The sequence below is a fragment of the Rhamphochromis sp. 'chilingali' genome (genome assembly GCF_963969265.1).
Source record: "Rhamphochromis sp. 'chilingali' genome assembly, chromosome: 22".
Lineage (NCBI taxonomy): Eukaryota > Metazoa > Chordata > Actinopteri > Cichliformes > Cichlidae > Rhamphochromis > Rhamphochromis sp. 'chilingali'.
Window position 1 is genome coordinate 20,911,992 of NC_137950.1, and position 21,666 is coordinate 20,933,657.

The 21,666-nt window shown below is 43.4% G+C and overlaps 1 protein-coding gene across 2 annotated transcripts in view; it reads left to right on the forward strand.

Moving 5' to 3' along the window:
• The window catches only part of dock1 (dedicator of cytokinesis 1), a 206,297-nt gene that overhangs the window by 48,082 nt on the left and 136,549 nt on the right, over positions 1-21,666 (forward strand). For both annotated transcript variants that reach the window (XM_080873751.1, XM_080873752.1), the window contains exons 17-22: positions 2,703-2,806; positions 3,377-3,560; positions 17,636-17,733; positions 19,401-19,490; positions 20,263-20,363; positions 20,456-20,584. In XM_080873751.1, coding sequence (XP_080729877.1) covers positions 2,703-2,806; positions 3,377-3,560; positions 17,636-17,733; positions 19,401-19,490; positions 20,263-20,363; positions 20,456-20,584 — 706 coding nt within the window. The remainder of the gene's footprint in view (positions 1-2,702; positions 2,807-3,376; positions 3,561-17,635; positions 17,734-19,400; positions 19,491-20,262; positions 20,364-20,455; positions 20,585-21,666) is intronic.

Here is a 21,666-nt window from a genome sequence, read left to right on the forward strand (position 1 = left end):
ACTAAGAAGTTAATTAGATTAGAGGGTACTAACTGGTTGGGAAGGCCAGGTTAAATATGTTTTCAATTGTGATTTGAAGGATTGGATAGAGTCTAAGGCACGAATAGTGGGGACGCTATTCCAAAGATAAGGTGCAGCTGAAGCACAGGCACGATCGCCTCTGGTCTTCAGCCTAAACTTAGGTTGGGCCAGGAGTAATTGACCTGATGATCAAAGCGACATAAGTGTGTGTTTATCAGTTGAACAGCTAAAATGGTACTGTCCAAACCTGCATTGCTCTTATTAACCTTTTAAACTCTTTTTTTTTTTTTTTTTTTTTTTTTTTTTTTTTTTTTGTGTTGACAGTGGCTGTATGACTGTTCTGCAAGTGTTTTTGATATAATTATTGTTATATATAAGGAGCAGTGCACATTAATTAACATGAGCGTTTAGGTCCATTATGTAAATGTGCCAGATTTAGTCATACAGGCTCATTTTAATACACATACCGTTTCAGATTGATGCCACTAATAGAAAGAAACGGAAAACAAAAGATCTAAGGTTATCTAGGCACATATAAGGGATCGAAACAGATGAATGATAAAACAAAAAACACATCAGTGGACAATCAGTGAAAAACAGCGACGTAAAATGACATTATTTTAGACTATGACAGTATGTTGCGCTGCTCAATAAGAAAAGACTGACTAACAAAAGCTCTTTTTCTAAAAGATACTGTATAATCCCCTGTAGGAAATGCTATGCTGTTTAGAGATGTAAAAATAAACTCTAGCATATCATATTAAATTTAATATGAATTTGATAATACTTATGATTTTCATTTAAAGTATTTAAAGGGAGTACAAGCTCGCTAACTTGCAAGCTATTGATAATCAGCTGTCAGCTGGCGCAACCTTAACCTGTTGCAGGGCTCCACTGATGATCATACATGCACTTAACTCAGTGGGAACAACCTGGTTTAATTGTGTGGTTTCTAGCATACCTATTACCTGTGCTATAATCAGCCACTTTCTTATATTAATATTAATATTTGAAAGGGTGAACAAAGATGGAACAGCCGTGTGTACGGGCATAGATTTTTGTTCCTTAACCTCTCTACATGTGATTAGTTTGTGATGAAAAGCAGTGCAGATTTAGGCTGTCAGGCCTTTGTATTGCCTGCCTGCGCTGTCATGTGGCCGTGTCCTTCCTGCTTCCTTCGATGTGCTCCTAGCTAGAGCTGAACTTTAAGGGGATACACAGAGTGACAGAGCTGCTCATCAAGACCACTAGTGGAGCTCATGTGTTCAGTATCTCAGCCCTCTGGTTGAGAATTAGGCCAGCTCGAACACAGTACGTCAGAGTAGCACTCTAACATTGTCAGGCCTCATCAGGCTGATGGCTGCTGTCACAGATGCTGCCGTAGCTGTAAAAGATTCCTGCCATCTTTTCACTTTTGTTTCATCTGTCTTTATGCCTCTGCTTCGTGAGTCAGGTAGGCTTTAAAATGTGGAACAGTTTAGTCAACTAAATTTGAAGTGACAGCCCACCTTAAGGGGGGAAGTTTGCGAAACTTGCACACAAATCGGACTTCGATTGGTTTAAAGAAGTAGCTCTGTCCTGAAAGTGACCTTTTTTGTCCAAATTAAGAGTTTTCAGCTCTGTGCCCTTTAGGAAGTCACTAATACACTTGGTATTATTGGATGGCATGCCTACAGTGTTCTCCCTCCACTGGTTCATCTCAGCCTAGCAATTATTCACCGGTGAGTTGCGGGCAGCAAACCAATGAGGGGATTTATGCAGATAGAATGCAAGATATATACTTCGATGAATCACGTCTCCCTGCGTGTAAATCCGAGCTTGTTGATCCGCAATGATGATGTATGTGGCCCCATCCAAAGTCCCGGTTACAGGACAAAGTCGTAACTCTCTTCCTTGTTTATGCAGCGCTTCCACTCAACATTCCCAATCACACATGTGTCTGCACTTGCACACATAAACCACGAGCATCTTTCCTCCACTCTTACAGGATTATACAAATTGGTCACAGCTGCAGCAGAGCACAAGTGCAAGTGTTTATTCATTTGATAACAGCAAGTGTACATTAATCCAAAGCCTGCCACTTGAACAATATTCCTTTTTGTAATTAGCAGGTTTTTTTATTTTATTTTAAGTCACATATTGTTATATAACAACCAACTGTGATTGCATCTCCCACATCCCTCGCATTATATTATGCACAAGTCCTTCAAACCTATGCATAATTGGTCTCAACAGTCGGCGCGCGTACATTTGCTTCACTTCAGGGTGAAAAATAAACAGTTCACGGACAGATGCAGCCATAGCATTAATAAAGACATCAGAGGGGAACAGTAGTTTCTTGTGCTAACTCAGGAGCTGACTCAGGGTGTGTAGTGCTGAGGTTAGCGTTTGGATTATCACTTCTTTCAGACTGCTGGTTTGTTAATGACTTGTTGTAACGTCAGCAGTGCTGCATGGTTTACTGCAATATGATCTCTTTTTTGTTCCCGAAGACGAACACTGTTCACATAAGCATATTGCACACGTACGAAAGATGCGGTGTGTTTTGTTTTGCAAAATGAGACAAAAAGCAAACGGTACAAAAAAGCGAACTGTATATATGAACGCAGTCTTAGTCTCAAACGTAAACACCAATAACCAAGTTGTCTTTATTGCTTGCGTGTTTCTTTTTTCTTCCACAGCCAAAGATAAATCGGAGAAGATATTTGCCTTGTCTTTTGTGAAGCTGATGAGGTATGACGGGACCACTCTGAGGGACGGTGAGCATGATCTCATCGTGTACAAGGTAAATGTAAAAAAACAAAACAAAAACATCCCATAAACACACTTAGTCTTTGTTTCTTGCTGCCTACTCGTCAGACAGCCCGCTCTCCTTGTGAAATGACCATGAAATAAGTTGTAGGTGAAAAACTGCCCTATTGTATCGGCGACTGTCATCATAACAGCCTGCCATCAGTGCTTTGTATGTGAATTGGGTAGCTGGTACACATCAGCCCGCACAAGGAAATGAGAGTACTTTCCAATTAAAAACCCTTGCATAATGATACCTCTGTGTTACGGTGCCCATTTATGTTAATTAAAAAGTTCATATGGGAAAAATCAATCTTGTTACATTTGTCTTGTCATGTTTTCTGGATTGTTGTTTTTGTCAGTCAACCCTGCATTTGGAAATGAATGATATTTTTCTCACATGCAACAGCTCGGTAGAAAAACACACAAATTGTTTTGTTGATAATATATATCAAAGGGAGATCCATTAAAACCACAGCTATAGAATGCAACATTGTTTTAATGTGTACACAGTAATTTGGGGTTTCTACCAATAAACTGACTGAGACTTGTTCTCTAAAACCAGGCGGAGGTAAAGAAGCTAGAGGACTCTTCTCTGTACCTAAACCTACCTTCCACAAAGTTGGAGATGGAAGAGAAAGGCTACTCCACCACTGGAAAAAATACCCAGACCCTGGGCATCTGTACCATCAGCAAGGATTCCTTTCAGATTTCCACCCTGGTCTGCTCTACCAAACTTACCCAAAATGGTAACAGCTGCTATATTTTAATGAATATTTGTCTCTTTTCCTGCGCAAGTTGTTTTTTTAAGCTAAAAATTATGCTCTTGTGGAAAACGTATCAAAACGTCAGTAAACACATGGAACACAACTTAGATATTATATAAAAAAATGAAAGCAGCTACTGTGACATTTTGAATCCTTAAATTAAGCTTTTTTTTATAGTCGCTGTCTTTGTCTTAACCATGCCATCCATATTTATATATTTTATCCTTTATTGATCTCTGTTTTTCACCTAATTGATTTGCACTAGCTTCACATAGTTACCACATAGTTTCTACTTTCCCTGCTCTTAGTCTCACAGCGAGCACACCTCCCTGCACAAACGCATCCAGCGGAGCTGAAAAGAAATGTGGGGAAGTCAGTATAATATTAATTGAGTTCAAGAGAAATTACTTTATCTTAATAAAAGCTTCCCAACAACTGTTAAATCAAAGAAAACAGCACTGAAAACAATCAAGAGAGAAAATGTTGTCATTGGCGCGTTTCAGTCTGGACCACTGTTTGCGATTAACTCGACAACTAAAGCAAATAAAGGAAATCAGTTGACTGTTCTTGACCCTCTTTTCATTAGATTCTTCCATGCTATGGTAGCTAACAACTGTTGCACTTTCAAAATAGAATTTACATAATTAATCTTCTAGTAGAGCTGAATAAATAACTTCCTAATTAAAAATAATGAATCTAGTTAGTTGTTTATTCCAGTGTGAATTGGCTAATCCGTTCCTGCTGCCTGATATACAGATATACTCTCACTGGCCACTTAAAGAGGTACACCTTGATAGAACCCCCTTTTGCCATCAGAACTGCCTTAATTGTTTGTGCCGCAGATTAAACAAGGTGCTAGGTTTTGGTCCATAGTCATATGATAGCATCACACAGTTGCTGCAGATTTGCACCTTGCACATTTAGATGTGAATTTCCCATTCCATCACATCCCAAAGGTGCTCTACTGGATTGAGATCTGGTGACCGTGGAGGCCATTTGAGTGCTGTGAACTCACTGTCATGTTCAGGAAACCAGTTTGAGATGATTTGAGCTTTGTGAGATGATGTGATATCCTGCTGTAGGAGTCATCAGAATATGGGTACACTGTGGTCGTAATGGGATCGACATAGGCAGCAATTGTCGAGTTGGCCCAAAATGTGCCAAGAAAATGCTTCCCATGTCATTATATCATCTAAAACAGCAGTCCCCAACCTTTTTTGCGCCATGGACCGGTTTATGTCCGACAATATTTTCACGGACCGGCCTTTAAGGTGTCGCAGATAAATACAACAAAATAAAACCAGTACCGGTACCCCCCAAAAAAGATGTATTCATAACACACGGGAAAAGAACCAGGGAAAACCGAGTTAACTATAAAAACGATTAAAAAACGATAAAAACCCTGAAAACCATGAATTTCACACCCGAACCTCAACTTTCGTGGCCTGGTACCAAATGACTCACGGACCCGGGGATTGGTTACCGCTGACCTACAACATCCAGAACCATTGATATAAGGCAGGATGGATCCATATTTTATGTTGTTTACCATCCAGACAACACTTTCTCAATATTTCATAGTCCAGGTATGGTGAGCATCTGTGAAGTGCAGTCTCAATTACCTGCTCATGTAACAGGAGTCGCATCCAGTGTGATCTCTCCTGTTGTGGCCCATCTTCTTCAGTAAATTCAATGATGCTCTTCTGCATCCTTTGGTTGTAATAAGCAGTGATTACTGTTGTTACTGCTTCCTGCCTGTCAGCTCAGAGCAGTGTGGATATTCTCCTGACCTCTGCCATCAACAAGGCATTTTCACCCAGAGCACTGCTGCTCACTGGATAGTCTCTCTTTTTGAACCGTTCCCTGTAAATCCTAGACGTGGTTGTGTTGAAATCCAAGTATGGAAGCGGCTTTTGAAATAGAGCCATGCCACGTTGACAGGCACTTAAATCACCCTTCTTCTTCATCAATCAGATACTTGTTTTGAACTTAAAGAGGTTCTCTACACCATGTCCTCATGTTTAAACTATTGGATTGCCACCACCTGATTGGGTGCTTAGATCATTTGTATTAACGAGCGGGAGATCAGATGACCTAATGAAGTGGCCATGAGTAGGTTTTACTGACCACTGCTCTCTGATCTCTTCTTTCTTGAGGTGCTGTATAACAAAAGTAGCACACATGAGAGAAAATCCTAGCGACGTATGTGGATTTACTTTTGTTGTAGCACAGAGAAGTACAATTCCAGCTTGATGAAATGCCTGCTCACATCAAACAGAGCTCTCACTGGGGGGGAGGAAGGATTTCTTTACTGTATCTTAGCCAGGTAGACCCTGAATTTTGAAACCACCGATGGACCGTAGCCTCTGGCTTTGACAAACGGATCATGGGAACATCATTTAATGTAGGATGCCTTAGCTTCAGCTTTTTAAACATTTTTTCTCATTATATGGTTTTTCCTTTTCCACATTCTGAGCGCCAGGAATTGTTTTCCTCCTCTCTATTCCTACTTCTAAAGTACTTTCTTTTCTCTTTACTCTCAGTACACCAGTCAGTCTCAGTTAGATTCCAGTTCATCTCTGTTGAGCGAACAACAGCCTTTTTATTTCCCCGTGAAGATCTACTCTTATTAAGCTTGGGAAATCCTCATGCCTGCCACTGTGGCTCATGGATTAAGGATTTTAGCATCTTGTGTTCCCACCAGCCTTTCTGCATGTTTATAAATCCCCACAGATGTCAGCGTAAACCCTCTTGAGCATGCTGGTATTTCTTAGCTGTGTTCATAACGTTGTAGTTAGATTGTGTGAAAAGCTGTTCTCTTTTGTGTGAGTGGTCAGATGCTTCTAGCTCTGATTTCACAGAGCTAAACCAAACCAACCTAAATGTCTCCTTTGATTTCTTTTTCACTGGTTGTAATTTGCTGCTTTGTTTTGGGTTTTTTTTTTTTTGTATGCAAGAATGAATCACAATTTTAATTAGAGCCACAATTAAAGCTTCTTTTGTGTTTTTGGCCACAGTCTGAAATAAATAAGTAACAGACACACTGCAGGGTAACTTTGACTTGAATTGAAATTAATTGTTTTACTCGCCAAGAGCAATGCCCTGTTTAAATAAGGAGTGCATCATGCCCTTTCGTTTTTGTATTCACGTTAACAAAAAGATCATTTTAAACCTCCAAACAAGGGCAGAATGAAGAGAAAAGCTTGGAGTAAATTATTGAAGCAAGATCATGTGTGTTTGTGGTCTTTAATCCTTTGAATAATCCTTGTGTAGGCCTGTGAAAAGAAAATCCACTGTAAACCATTTTTCGCTTTCTTCAGATTTGAAATATTATTTAAAACTTCCCTTCAGGAATAAGTGGCCTTACGCAAAGACTAATAATATAAAATCTTAAAACGTCTTTCAAAAAGGCCTCTTATCAATTTTAACGAGATCCCCAACCCCACTGGCCAACACAACATAAATACGTAATCAGCCAATCACATGGCAGCATCTCAGTGCATTTAGAAATATGGGAATGGTGAAGAAAACCTGCAAGTTTAAACTGATCATAAGAACGGGAAGAAAGATCATTTAATTAACAGCTGATTAGTGCCCAAACACTGTTTTTGCATTTCAGTAAATTACTGTATGTATTTCCCATTTTCCTAACAAAAAATGAGGAAATGAGGGATGGCTCGAGACTTTCGTGCAATACTTTACAATATCCATAGAACCTCTAATCAAGCCAGCAATAAGGCAGCTTTACCCTTTTTATGAGGTGGTGAAGCTAAAGCACTCAAATAGGCAGTAAGACTCTCTCATTGCAGAGGTCACATAAAGCTACAAAACATTAGGTCAAAGCTGAACCAGAAATTTTTTTCCTGAAAAGTAGGATCAATATTTGCTTTCAGGTAGAGATGTTTCCAGCTTGGTGATTATCCGACTGCCCGACTATGGGGAAAAACAATCTGCATGTAAACATTAAGACTACTAGGTAAAAAAAAATTCATTTCAGAGGGAGATTATCCCAAAGTTTGACAGATGCCTTGGTGAGATCAGCTGTTTTCTGAACGACGATGCATGGTCTTGGCGTGCTGGCAATTTAAAAACTACAGCTGAATCTCTGACCTGTCAGCAGCACAGGCTTTATGTGACACTTGTAATGATTTTAGCGCTTTTTGTGCTAAATCATTGCAGTCTAAAAAAGACGTGAAATGCCGATAAAGCTAATTGTCCGGGATACAACCTAATAGCATGCGCAGCAAACATTTATAAAGCCTCATTAATGGGATCACTGCAGACCCCACAACAGGCTCTGGGCATTTCTCTAAGACAACGGGAGGTTTTTGTTGTCAGAGGGCTTCTGCATATAATGTGTGAAAGCGGTGGGTGTCGCATGTTGTTATAGTAATGTTCCCTTTGAAGCTTATTAAGTTTAGTCTGTGGTATAAGTTGTCATTTAAATGCAATTGTGCGTGCCCTCCTACTCGGCTCAGGGGGTGGTGATGTCAATGAATGAGTCGTCTCAGTTACAGGAGAGCCTGCCTCTCCTGTAAGTAATGATAGTGGCTCAAATGGTTGTCTCAGCTGTTATGTAGATGCGTAGTATGCAGCATATATCAATCAGCACTATTCTCTGCTCCTATTTCTCCTCCCTGCCTGCCATTTTCTGATTTATCTCGTTCCCTGTGCGAGAGTGATGGGGGGGAGGGGGAGTATGTGTCCTGGTCTGTAGATTCACTCCTGTAGAGCAGCTCCGCTCTCCATATTTACCTGTCACTTTGTGCTGATAATTTGCAAGGTGCCGGTGGGTGCTTGGGGATCAGATGGCCTCGTCGCTGCACAAAGTTTGATTAAACTTTGTGCAGCTGTGTGTTGTATGGGATATATCATCCCACGCTAAAGCTCGAGGAAAAGGTTCCAGCTATTTTAATAAAGCACTGTACACAGAGCAGCCGCAACATTAAAACCGCCTCATTTATATTGTGTAGGCTCTTATCCATTAGGGATGCAGAATTTGCAGGTGGCATGAGGACATTGGCAGCTATTGCTTTGGGTCTAGTAACTTGTGTGGCTCGTTTCAGTGGTTTGGACGGATGCTCTGAGTTGGAATCCAGGGAGGCTGGATGCTCGGTCAATGCCTTGGGCTTGTTTGCAGGCTCCTTTAGCCATTACTGCAGTTTTTTTTGCCTGTGTCCGCATGTTTAGTTTACCATTGTCATATGATTTATTTATTTTTTTACCCATCCATCCAATATCCCTTCTACAGAAAAAAAGAAAGTGTACAAGAAACAGCAGAAACATTGCATTGTTATTAGAGGATCAATATTATTTACTTACCTGTCTTTGGTTTTGATATTGTGGCTAATCTATCCACAATATTTCCCATGATACCAGATTCAGGCTTCTTTATTAAAAACCCAGAAGCTCTTTAAGATCTAGGTGTGTTTGTCCAATAGTCATCTCTGTCCCATTTTCTGCATTTCTGTAAATGAAATGATCACATGATTCCAGCTCATCAGATGTGTTGGCAGTTTCCTGTTTTATACAATATCAAACCAAATATTTCGGGTTGTTTTGACTGTTGGTTTGCTGAAACAGCAATTTGATGTTTACGTTTGGAGAATATGTGACAGTATAATTAATATGATTAGTAATGTAATTGCGGTAAGATCTGTTTCTGGATGTAGAGCAGGTCATCTACTAATCAGAAGGTTGGTGGTTCAACCCTTAGGTTCAAGTTGCTTTCGGATCCGTCCACCAGAGTGTAATTATTAGATGGAAAGCACTTATAAAAAAGTGCCTGTATGAATGGCTGTGATGCCTGTTCGCTCACCAGCAGTTTATCCTGAGCACTTATTCTTGCAAAGGGAAAAAGGAGCCCTAGAAATGCCCCTTGCAACAGACTGCATGCTTTATACTCATGGCTCCTCACTGCTGATCCCCACATCCGAGATGAAACACTCTTTTTAACTAAGCTAGATTTATGCAGGCGGCCTCCCAGTGCTGTGAGCTCCCGTGAAGTGGCTCCTAGCTCTTCCCTGGGCATTTACAGTGTGCTCCGCTAAACAGAGCAGAGATTCAGCGACAGCACACGTGGGAGAGAACCTAGCCCAGTGAAATTGATTAAAATACTCTTCCCACCTCTGCTGGAAAGAAAACACATTTTTATGAACAAAGCAGCTTTAAAACTATGGAATCCATGTTCGTATTGAAGCTACTCCAGCATCAGTGCGCTGAAGAAGCCTGTACTTTTAAACGTTTAAACGACTACATACAAGGCTGTCACTATTAACGGCAAAGAACAAGCTATCAAGACTCCTTAGTGGTTGTGTTTGCTTTTAAAAGTGAACAAAACTGATTTTGTGAAGGAGTTCCGTAAACAAACTTTCAAATGGTAATGTGAAGTCTTTTGCATTTCAGTTGCGCATTGACAATGTAACCTATTTTCTCTGAATTAATTATTCCACTGCTCTCCATCTGCCAGTTACTTCCACAGTCTTTTAAATTCCCACTGCCTGTGGAGACATCCGTTCTCAGACAGATGTTATTTGTAAAAGGCTCTCAGTATTTTTCTCCAGAACAAAACTGATTGCCCCCCACCCGCACAACACTGTGCCTTACAGCCCCATGTGCTACACGTAGTTGGCCTCTTAACACCACTGCCCCACTGGGACCAAGCTGCCTGATGATTTATTCTCACATTATTCCATTTATCTCTGAGGTGCTGAAGCATCAATTTCCAAATCTATATCTCCTTGGGGACGGAGGACCCTGGTAGTTGAGACAGGTTCTTGTGATTGAACCCTGATAGGCTGTCAGGTTTACAGATGATGGGCATCCATTACTGTGTTGCCATGGCTGATTGACTCTTCCTGAGCCAATCAGCCATGGCGAACGGGGAGAGGCAGCCCCTAGGGACTAGGTTTGCAAGAATGCCAAAGAGATTCTTCTTATTCACTTCAGTCAGATGAGGCTGAATATAGTATATATTCATGAAAGCTAATAAACCATCATGAATATACTATAAAGATGTTTCTGGGAATCTCTCAGGATTATACCTGAGAAAATGTATATGAAAAATCTGTTTATACGATAAAATGAATTAAAATTAACATTAAATGGAAACTTTTCTTAAATGATAAATTGTTTATTTTGGTTTTTTGCTTACTCCTGGTTTCGCCCATATTTGCTGCTTTTAACCCTTTAAAGCCGGTTGGAGCGGGCACGCTCTGTTTTGCGCAACTATTTTTAAATCTCGGTAGCACTGCAACCACGTAAGCTAGCGCAATAATTTTTTTTGCATATGAAACCGGAGGAGTTGTACTTACATCTTATGCCATCAGCTTGTCCTAAGTCACGGTTTCCTTCCACATATGGCTCACATATGGCTTTGCAAAAACTGCATAAAAAGCGCTTGCAGCAACAAAAACATAATATTCCAGAAACACGCTTTGCCGATCCGATCAGCTGTTTGTAACACTTCTTACGTCCATCAGCGCGAACTATCGCATGTCCGCCATGTCCTGGCCGAAACCGGAAGTGACGTCATTTTGCGGAAATGTAGTTTTTTACCATCAGGGCCTTATGAGCCTATACTGGTGTTTTTAAAAGTTATATTTGACTTTATGACTTTCTGTGTCGTTTCTGGGATGCTTAGGACTCATATTGCACTGCTGGAAATAGTTTATTTTGATGCATATGCTGTTTTTTTTTTGTTTTTGTTTTTTTTTTCAAATTTGCATTATAATATTTATTTTCGTTTTTCCTGCAGTATATAAAAATTGGTGTATTTCAAAAATAAAACTATGAAGACACTTAAAATAAATTTCCTGTGGTGGGAAACTATTTTGTGCAACTTTTTTGTATTTACAGTTTTGAGGGATAAGCCTCTTAAATTTCTCTAACTAGAAATATATGTTAAAAAAACAAAAACGATTTTCAATTTTTTTTTGTAGTTTATTGCACCTTTTTGCAATTTATGTAATTACTATGCACTTAATGCAGACATATTATTAAAATTTGGGCTATAATGGTTGTATTGATGTATAGCAACTTGAAATGCTCCCAAAAATGGCACTACAGCATGTAAAAATATAATATAAGCTTGGTTTAGGACTTGGTTCTCTTTCATAGCATTCGTTTCGTGTCTCACTATGGGAACGCCTCCTGCGTGACCTCATCAGAAGCTCAAATACCATTATGCCAGCCCTTACAGGCTGGCTAGGTGACACCCATGTCAGGAGGGGCCAGTGCCTCCCTATATAATAGGCTGACATAGCGTCAGATGTCATTCAAAACAAGCCCACCTCTTCCTCGCTTCCATAGCAAGGAGGGCGGTCTGGTGAGACACTCACTCATGCTACTCAGAGAACCGTGGTTATATACATAACCTTAAGTTCTCTTTCATTCTCGCTTCTCACAGAAGCCTGTAGACAACTGTGCTATTGGGCGCTAAAGCTAAACTGTCCACAGATTCGAGTGAAACAACTCGGTCGCCGGGCGCTTTGTTCCCAGCTTTTCAGTTGTCCACTAGCATACAAGCAGTAGCAATACTGTTCTGTAGCTAGTGCTGGTGCCAAGTAGCAATACTTTCACCCAGGGAAGTAGCAATACTTTCCGAAAGCGAAGTAGCAACACTTTGCTAATAAAGGTACCCCTAGCTTCACCATCAGGTAGCAATACCCTTCGACGCTAGCGGTTTTACACATTAGGTAGCAATACCTGTAGAAAAGTAGCAACACTTTTCAACCCACGTTAGCGAGGAATAGCAATATTCTCCGCACTCAGTGTCAGTCTCTCTAATGTGTGCAACCCTCTAGCTAACCATGGTACGACGGCCAACGAAGTTGCAAAACTTTGTCCTTGTGGCAAGAAGATTTCTGCCTGGGATACACACCCCGTGTGTGCGGCATGCCTGGGCTTATCTCACGCTCAGGCTGCCCTGACACCTGCACACGACTGTATCCACTGCGTGGCTTTCCCACGCAAACTACTCCGCCGCAGGCTAGCTCGCCAGGCTAACCTGTCGGGCGGCGACCCTTTGTTGTGTGAGGCTGCTGCGGCGCAAGGAGAAACTGAGATGCCCGATGATTTGGCCGCAACGCCAGGGCCGAGCTGGGCAGAGGCAAACCCTCAGCCCATCGCGACCGCTTTCCCGTCGCTGCAGGCACACGGAGATCGTGTGTTTTTCCGCGATGCTGGAGTCACCTGGGGAGGAGATGCTAACGAGGACGGAGATGAGTCGGCTGACTCGGAGCTCCTGCTGTCTGACGACGGCGAGGAGGAAGATTCCACCTCCTTGGCTAGCATCAGCTGGGCTCCAAAGCCCTCGGCTACCGGCGAGGTTGAAAAACCGACACCGCCGTCTCCCCTGGATCTCGACATGCAGGACATGTGCAAGCGCGCAGCCGCTAGGCTCAACATCCCGTGGCCCGCCATACAAACAGAGGTTGTAAAGTCTCGTTTTGACGGTAAGAAATTGCCGAAAGCGAAAAAGACGGGGAAGCATGTGTTGCCTGTTTTCCCTGAGCTACTCGATGAGATAGCGGTGACGTGGAAAGCAAAACCTTGCAGCGAGAAACACCCCATCGTGGGGAGCTCCCTGCTGGATTGTGAGGGGATGGAGTCTATCGGCCTCCGCCGGATGCCACAAGTGGAGCCGTTGGTGGCGAGCCATCTTCACCCGAAGACGTCTCTGTCCTCATCGGCCCCATCTCTCCCCTCCAAAACAGACCGCTTCCAGTCTAGCCTTACAGATAAGTGCTACAAGGCAGCGGCTCTGTCAGTAAGAGCCCACAACGCCTCTTCTATGCTAATGGCTTACCAAGCTGAGCTAGAAGAGGGCATGACAGCTAACACAGATACCACAGTGTGGGAAGAAATCTGCGTTATAACTGACCACGTCCTCCGCCTCCACAAGGTAGCCATACAGGCTACTGGGAGAGCCATGGGCCTCATGGTTCTTCAGGAGCGAGCACGCTGGCTCGGGCTCACCAACCTGACGACTAAGGAAAAAGAGCAACTCCTCGACACCCCTGTCGTCCCTCACGGTCTCTTCGGTGCGGCTGTTACATCCATGCAGAAGAGATGTGAGGAGAAAAAGAGAGATGATGAGGCTCTGAAACTCTGCCTGCCGAGGAGGGCCCAGCACGCCACCCCAGCAGCGCCGCGCCAGTCATTCGCGCAGGCAGCGTCTCGCCCGGTCCCCGCTTTCAGGATTCCCAAAGTGCCTAAGACGCAAGCAGCCCCCCAGGCTGCCGGGGCCCCTAAGAATCCATGGACTCGGAAGCAGTCTCCCCAGGCCAGACCTCAAGCGGCCCCTCCTCCCCCCGCTGCCGCGATCGTGAGGAGGAAGAAGCGGCCGGCCTGACAGCCTCCCCTCTAGGCGGGAGCGAACCCAGTTTCCCCCCTTCATGGGCCACCCTCCCGCCTCCCAGCTCCGTTCCAGAGCAAGTTCAACGGGACATGTTCCACACAGAGTGCTTGACTCGGGCCGGCGTTCCTGTCACCGGACCCGCCAGAGGGAAAGAGAGCCAAAGTTCGCAGTGTTGTTTCACGAGCACTTCTCTCATGCATTCTGTATTAAAAAAGCCCCGACACGCGCATCCAGGCAGTTTGCCGAGGGCGCTGTCGAGTCTTGCAAAACACATGAGAAAATCAAACATGCTGAAAAACGGAGCACCGTCTGCCATAACGCAGCCCGTGGAGACTCGCGTTTCCACAGCTGTGATTATGCAGATGAGCCCGTCACCTCGCTCGCCTGTGACAGAGGTGACGGGACGCCGAAATGACGTATGTTTCGTGCTGCGACCACAAGGGGGCGCCAAAACGCCATATTCGGTGGAGTGGCCAGTGAGCCCTCTGTCTCTCCACATGAAGAGCTGGGCCACCTGCACTCAGTCAGCATGGGTGCTGAGGACATTGAAAAAGGGCTACAGGCTGCAATTCAGTGTCGCTCCACCACAATTCGAAGAAATTGTTTACTCTCGTGCTCCGGGCGAGTCTGCCAGTTTTCTCCTGGAGGAAATTTCCACCTTGAGAGACAAAGGAGCTATAAGAATTGTCCCTCCCGAGGAAATGCACAGCGGATTTTATTCAAGGTATTTCCTTGTTCCAAAGAAAGGGGGAGGGGGATGAGAGCCATTCTGGATCTCCGTGCCCTGAACCAGCATTTGAGGACATACAAGTTCAGGATGTTGACGCACGCCTCGCTGCTACGGTTTGTACGAGCGGGCGACTGGTTCACATCAATCGACCTGAGGGATGCTTATTTCCACATCCCCATATATCCCCCACACCGAAAGTATCTGAGATTTGCTTTCCAGGGGATGGCATACGAGTTTGTAGTCCTGCCTTTTGGTCTCTCACTGAGCCCAAGGGTGTTTGTGAAATGCACCGAGGCAGCAGTGGCCCCGCTCAGAAAAAAGGGCATTCGGGTGGCCACGTACATCGACGATTGGCTGGTGGCAGCCCCAACCCGCCAGGGAGCGACTTGTCACACAAATGCTCTCATACAGGGGTCCCCCAAGTTACACACGCTGGCACACAGACTGATAGTCTGGAGCAGTGTTCACCTGCTGTCACTGAGAGCAACTCACGTGCCGGGGATCTTGAACTTTGGAGCAGATCTTCTCTCCAGGGGCAACCCGCTGTATGGGGACTGGAAGCTTCACCCGGAGGTGGTGAAGCAGATCTGGCTGCGATTCGGTCTGGCGACCGTGGACGTTTATGCATCCAGGGAGAATGCTCAGTGTCCCCTGTTTTACTCGCTGAACGTTCAGAGAGCTCCACTCGGGGTGGATGCTCTAGCTCACGAGTGGCCGAGAACCCTCCTCTATGCTTTTCCCTCAGTGGCCCTCATTTCTCAAACCCTGGCCAGAGTGAGGGAGAGAAGTCACTATATGATCCTGATAGCCCCGCACTGGCCAGGGAAACACTGGCTGGCGGAGACTTTTCAGCAGCTGTGCTGAGTGGTAACAGCGTAGTGGCTGTTACCACTACGCAGAGACCTCCTGTCTCAGGCACGGGGGGAAATATTCCACCCCCACCCAGAGAGGCTGGCTCTGTGGGCTTGGCCCGTGAGTGGTTTAACCTGAACACGGTGGGGCTCCCTCATAGTGTTATCGACACTATTCAGGGTTCTAGAGCATCGTCTACTCGGACGCTATATGAGCATAAGTGGCGTGTGTTTGAAGGCTGGTGCTTAGAATCACAGGCCATCCCTTTTCAGTGCTCTGTGGCTGTGATTCTGTCATTTCTTCAGGCCCTGATTAATAGGGGTAAAGCCTTCTCCGCCATCAAGGTGTATTTGGCAGCGATTTCAGCCTGCCATATTGGTTTTGAGGGAAAGACTGTTGGCCAGCATCCCTTAATATGCCGTTTCATGAAGGGTGCACGGCGTAAATTGCCTACGTCTAGGCCATTGGCTCCATCGTGGGACCTTCCCACAGTATTGGCTGCGCTCTCCTGTTGCCCATTTGAACCCCTGGAACAGGTTGAGTTGAAATTTCTGTCCTTGAAGACGGCTCTTTTAATTGCTTTAGCTTCTGCTAAACGTGTGGGAGAGATACACGCTCTCTCAGTGCATCAGTCATGCATTCAGTTCTCCTCGGATAATACGAGGGTCTGTATGCGGCTCAACCCTGCCTTTGTCCCGAAGGTTGTCGGCACATGTTCCCCTATAGAACTGCCGGTCTTTTGCCCACCGCCTTTCTCCTCAGAGGAGCAACAGCGGCATACCTTGTGTCCAGTCCGTGCTCTGCGCATTTACATGGACCGAACCCAGAGTGTCAGACAAAGTGACCAGCTGTTCGTGTCCTGGGCTAAACCACATATGGGAAAGCCTGTGTCTAAACAGCGCCTCTCCCATTGGATAGTAGGAGCAATTGCCTTGGCCTATACTAGCAGGGGCCTTCAGCCCCCTGCTGGCTTACGTGCGCATTCCACTAGAGGTCTGGCGACCTCATGGGCTCTCTTTAGGGGAGTTTCTATTCAGGAGGTGTGTGCAGCTGCATGCTGGACCTCACCTCATACATTTGCTAGGTTTTACAGGTTAGATGTGACAGCACCTAACCTAGCGCGTTCAGTCCTCAGTGCAGGCTCTTCCCGGGTGGGGGCCTCTCCCCTGTGAAGTGCTGTTGGGGACAGTTGTCTTCTTAACAGGCATGTCTGGCAATCCGGGAGTCAGTATTTCTCCCATAGTGAGACACAAAACGAATGCTATGAAAGAGAACTTAAGGTTATGTATATAACCACGGTTCTCTGAGTAGCATGAGTGAGTGTCTCACCAGACCGCCCTCCTTGCTATGGAAGCGAGGAAGAGGTGGGCTTGTTTTGAATGACATCTGATGCTATGTCAGCCTATTATATAGGGAGGCACTGGCCCCTCCTGACATGGGCGTCACCTAGCCAGCCTGTAAGGGCTGGCATAATGGTATTTGAGCTTCTGATGAGGTCACGCAGGAGGCGTTCCCATAGTGAGACACTCACTCATGCTACTCAGAGAACCGGGGTTATATACATAACCTTAAGTTCTATGGTAGGTCTTAAAGGGTTAATGGGATTCTGTAGATCATACAGCCACACAATCAAAATAATAAGGTTGTTACGACAATATGAACTGTTTTATTAATGCACATTTTTTATGTTTGGGACTCGAATTAAAAATCCTAGCCAAAATTTATGCTGCAGAGGCGGAGATACCCAGATCGGCAGAATCTAGAATGGCTCAAACGCAGCATAAGTTTTGAGCAAACACTAATTTTATTTATATTTAGTCTCCAAGGAGCCAAACTTTTTCACTCGTTTTCTGTCCACTTCTTGCACCTGTCCATTTTCAAAGGGATTTTTTTCCTTTTTTTGTAAGGACAAAATTGCTAACCTTGTGTTTGGGAAATTTGTAAACTGATGTGAACGTTATGGCGACGTCTTGGAAAAACATGCTAAGACCTTAATCTCATTAAATGCAAATAGTGGACTTTTTCTTGCACAGTCTCCTTACCCGCCGTTACTATTTTCTGGGTGAAAGCTATGCATTGTGTTGACAGCTTTTTTTCCCTTTTGTCTTTTTCCAGTGGACCTACTTGGGCTGCTGAAGTGGCGCTCCAACACCAGCCTTCTGCAGCAGAATCTACGTCAGCTAATGAAGGTGGAGGGTGGCGAGGTTGTGAAGGTCAGAGGCCCAAAATTACCGCTCGGTTGAGTTAAACCGCTTTCAGTCAAAGCTTAAGTAAACATAAATAAATGCGTCTCACTTTCTTTTGCAATGTTCATCGCCTTGCAAATGTACCTAATTCCTTTGCTTTGACAGAGATCGGCACAAATGGACGAAAAACAGATCTTAACAGCTGTTCAAATAAACATTCAGTCACAAACGATGCATACTCTTCCTGAAAGCTACAGCTTCCTGGCAGCAATTTCACAAATGATGTCGCTGCCTGTCATAAGGAGTTGGCTGCCACTTTTTTTGCTTTTGTTTTAATGGCTTTAGCAAGGAGGGAGTGCATAGTACCCCACACTGTCTACAGACAGGGAGGAGATGACCTGCTGTCAGAGATTTAGGCAGGGCCTTTAAGTGCTCAGCATGGGGCAGATGAATAATCATTATTTAGAGAAAGTTTTGCAGGGGCAGGTTGGGTGCCTGGCAGCTTGGAGCCTATATAAAGAAGTCCTTCACCTAGACAGTTTTGATCAGGCCAGATAGATGTCTACCACAGCTGGACTAGTTCATTAAACCACAGGAGTGTGATTATTATTACCACCGCATTAGCACTCAATTGCTTCAAAGCGCTTCAAGGCTGTCGGTGGGCAATTAGATAGCATTTTCATCTTGGCATTTAAAAGACTATTTATCAAAAGAGTATACATTATTTATTCATCATTTCATTTTCCCCCATTGTAGTTAACATAAAGCACAAATATGTTCATAACACATTTTTAAAAAATGTTTCCTGTTCTGTTTTTTATTTCCCATCTCCCTAATGTGACACCGTTTGAGCGAAAAGGTCACTGCGCCGTTGTCCTTGTCATGCGGTCCAGCCTTTGTGAGACCGAATTTCACTTTAAACGCCGCATACCGTACAATGTGTTGGTTTCTCATTGAGAAGATGATGAATCTCATCCATTCTGAGATGACAGACCAAGCGCAGTAGAGAGTGATGGCTCTGTTCCCGACACTTTTACATCTGTTTTTACATTGCTGCAGAATTGGCTGAGTAAATGGAGCATGTTTCCCCAGAGAGGAAGGGTGTATATAGTTAGTGTTCCTGGAGGTGCTGCTGACAGGGAAATGATCACTCTCTTCATAGAACTATTTTGGTGTATGTTAACAGCTGTAAAGGGTGCGTAATGGGTAGCATGGAACCGTCACAGCAGGAGTTCACTTGCCACTTTGGTTGCGCCATTCAAATGATAGAGGCGTATTTAGGGCCGGGGTGCTAAACATATTTTTGTTGTGTATTTCTCTATTTTTATTTATCAGTTTGCTTTGAATCATTATAGGATAATGTCTATATAAAAACCTAAAAATGCTATTGCACAGTTTTCCCTACACAAAAGTTAAAAATCTCCCAAAGACTCACAATCGGTTTAGCTGTTGTCATTCCTTTAAACGTCGGATGAATTAGTTTGTCCTAATGTTAGTTATCACTTTAATGACACAAACTGAATGTGCATGCCAGAGGAAAGAAATCATGATCAGCTTGACTCGGTTTATTTGACAGAACCGTGTGGACTTGCTGTGAGATTAGGACTTAGCATATGCATGTTTTATTTTTTATTTTTTGAATGACACGCCTCATTGTTGGCCTGCCATAACATGCCGTGCATCTGTCATTCTAGTTTCTGCAAGACACTCTGGATGCTCTCTTCAACATCATGATGGAAAACTCTGACAGTGACACTTTTGATACTCTGGTGTTTGATGCCTTGGTAAGGAAGAATCCCGCTGTAACGGCAGCGCATAATTTATAATAGAGTTCCCTGTCAGCGCCAATAAACATTTGGACATGTTTGGAGCTCAGAAGCAAATATAATAACTTGGGAAATACTTCATGTGTTAAAATGGTTTTTGACAGGCATCCCTGCTCTGTTTGGTACCCTAATTTGTATGCAGCTACCTGTTTTCTGCCCTTAAAAGTGAACAAAGCAATTTTTGGTTGCTTTTTTGGCTATATTGTTTTAGTTCTAAAAATTTTTTATTCCATTGCTGTACGTTAACATTGAACTCCACACATTGCCACTGATGTTCGATAGCTGCTGCATTGAATTGCATGAATTCTTAGTGCCTGTGAAGCATTTTTATTGAACATGCTCACATGCTTATTGCAATATATAGTATAAAAAAGACTTTACATTGGGGGAAAAACAGGTTATGATTATTAACCTTGTCCTCTCATGGGCTGCAGATAATGGGATTCAAAGTATTAGCCTGAAACTTGTCTAGCATGCAGTTCAAAAGAGCAGTTTTTGTCATTCACAGAAAGCTGGTAGTAATTGTTTTTTGTTGAGTTCCTAGATTATCTGCAGAGCAGAGAATTGAAAGTAAATGGTTTTCTGCCCAAATGCAACCTTGCTTAATTTCCCAATCTGTTTTGATATATTGAGCAAGACGGGTAGTTTTGGGGGGCTCTGAATTATTAAGTTAGGCTTTCCTGGTGCGTTTAATTTACTTTTTAATAACTATGTCTTTATTGTTTGATAGGTGTTCATTATTGGGCTTATAGCCGACAGAAAGTTCCAGCACTTTAATCCAGTTCTGGAGACCTACATTCGAAAGCATTTCAGTGCTACACTGGCATACACGTGAGTTTAATTTCTTTACAGAAACATTTATAAACATGCGTGTTCCACTTTATGATTAACACATTAGCCATACTCTGTGTTTCTATTTGCAGGAAGCTGACAAAAGTTCTGAAAAACTACGTGGACAATGCAGATAAGCTGACAGAACAGCTGCTGAAGGCCATGAAAGCTCTGGAATACATCTTCAAGTTCATCGTCCGATCCAGAGTCCTCTTTAACCAGTACGTGTGGTTTTTTTTTTTTTTTGCAAAGTGTAACATTGCATCATAATGCATGCAGTTTTGTTATAAAGCTACTGTGAAGAGTATTTTCAGTGTAACTGTGCTCAAGTATGAGTCTGATAAGCTGTCTTATCAAAGTACAAGAAAGCTTTTGAACTTTTTAAGATGGTCTTTCTAAATTTATAGTTTTTTCTCTTTAATTGCTGCTGTTCCTTTAAATAATTTCTTGGCTTCAGTCGTCTTTTATAAAAGAGCAATGCGTTTTGTAACACCGAGTTCTCTGCAGCACACCTCAGCTCCGGTGTAATAAAGTTGAAACAAGTAAAAGCCAATGGTCTTTGGATGAGGTCATTTCTATGGATGTATTTATAATAGGCTGTGGGGACGTTAAATGAATGATAATATTCGAGAGTCGTGAAATAAAGCTGTTGGTGGCTGAAGGCCTGATGTATGATCCTGGACTAATTAAGTGTGCAGAGTTTGATTGGTTTTCTGTCCAATGTCTAGAGGACACTCTGTCCTTTACCTCACAGAACACAGCACTGCCATTCTTTTCTATGTTCCAGTTTGTGCCAAGTGGCTTCTTTCGTAGATATCTGAGAGAGAGAAAAAGAAAACTCAAGCTTTATGGTGGTCCCACTTTGTGTTAGCTCTTGTTGGAGTGGTTTCTTTGGTTGGTTGCAAGCCATCATTTTAAATTCTTATGAACTTTAAAGTTAGGTTTGATGGAGCCTAACAAGAAGGTGCCAAGGTTACATCAGCAAATGTTTAGCCTTTCACTGTGGGTCAGTGAAGAACTTTTATGAAAGTGCAGAAGAACACCTTAATTGTAGATTTGCCCCCACCTCATTCAATTCGACTGTTATAGCTTTCCAGGGCTCACTGAGCTCCTTAGTGTTGCAGGTGAGCAGCGGCTTTAAGTAATTGTTGTTGCGGGAGCTCTGAGACGGATGCCTCTAATCCCACGATTTCTGTAAGCCCTCAACAGTGGCTATCCTGTACCATGTAATACATCCATTCCCTTGAGATATTGTAGCCACACAAAACCCACGTCTGTGCAGAAGGCCAGTAATATCTGATGG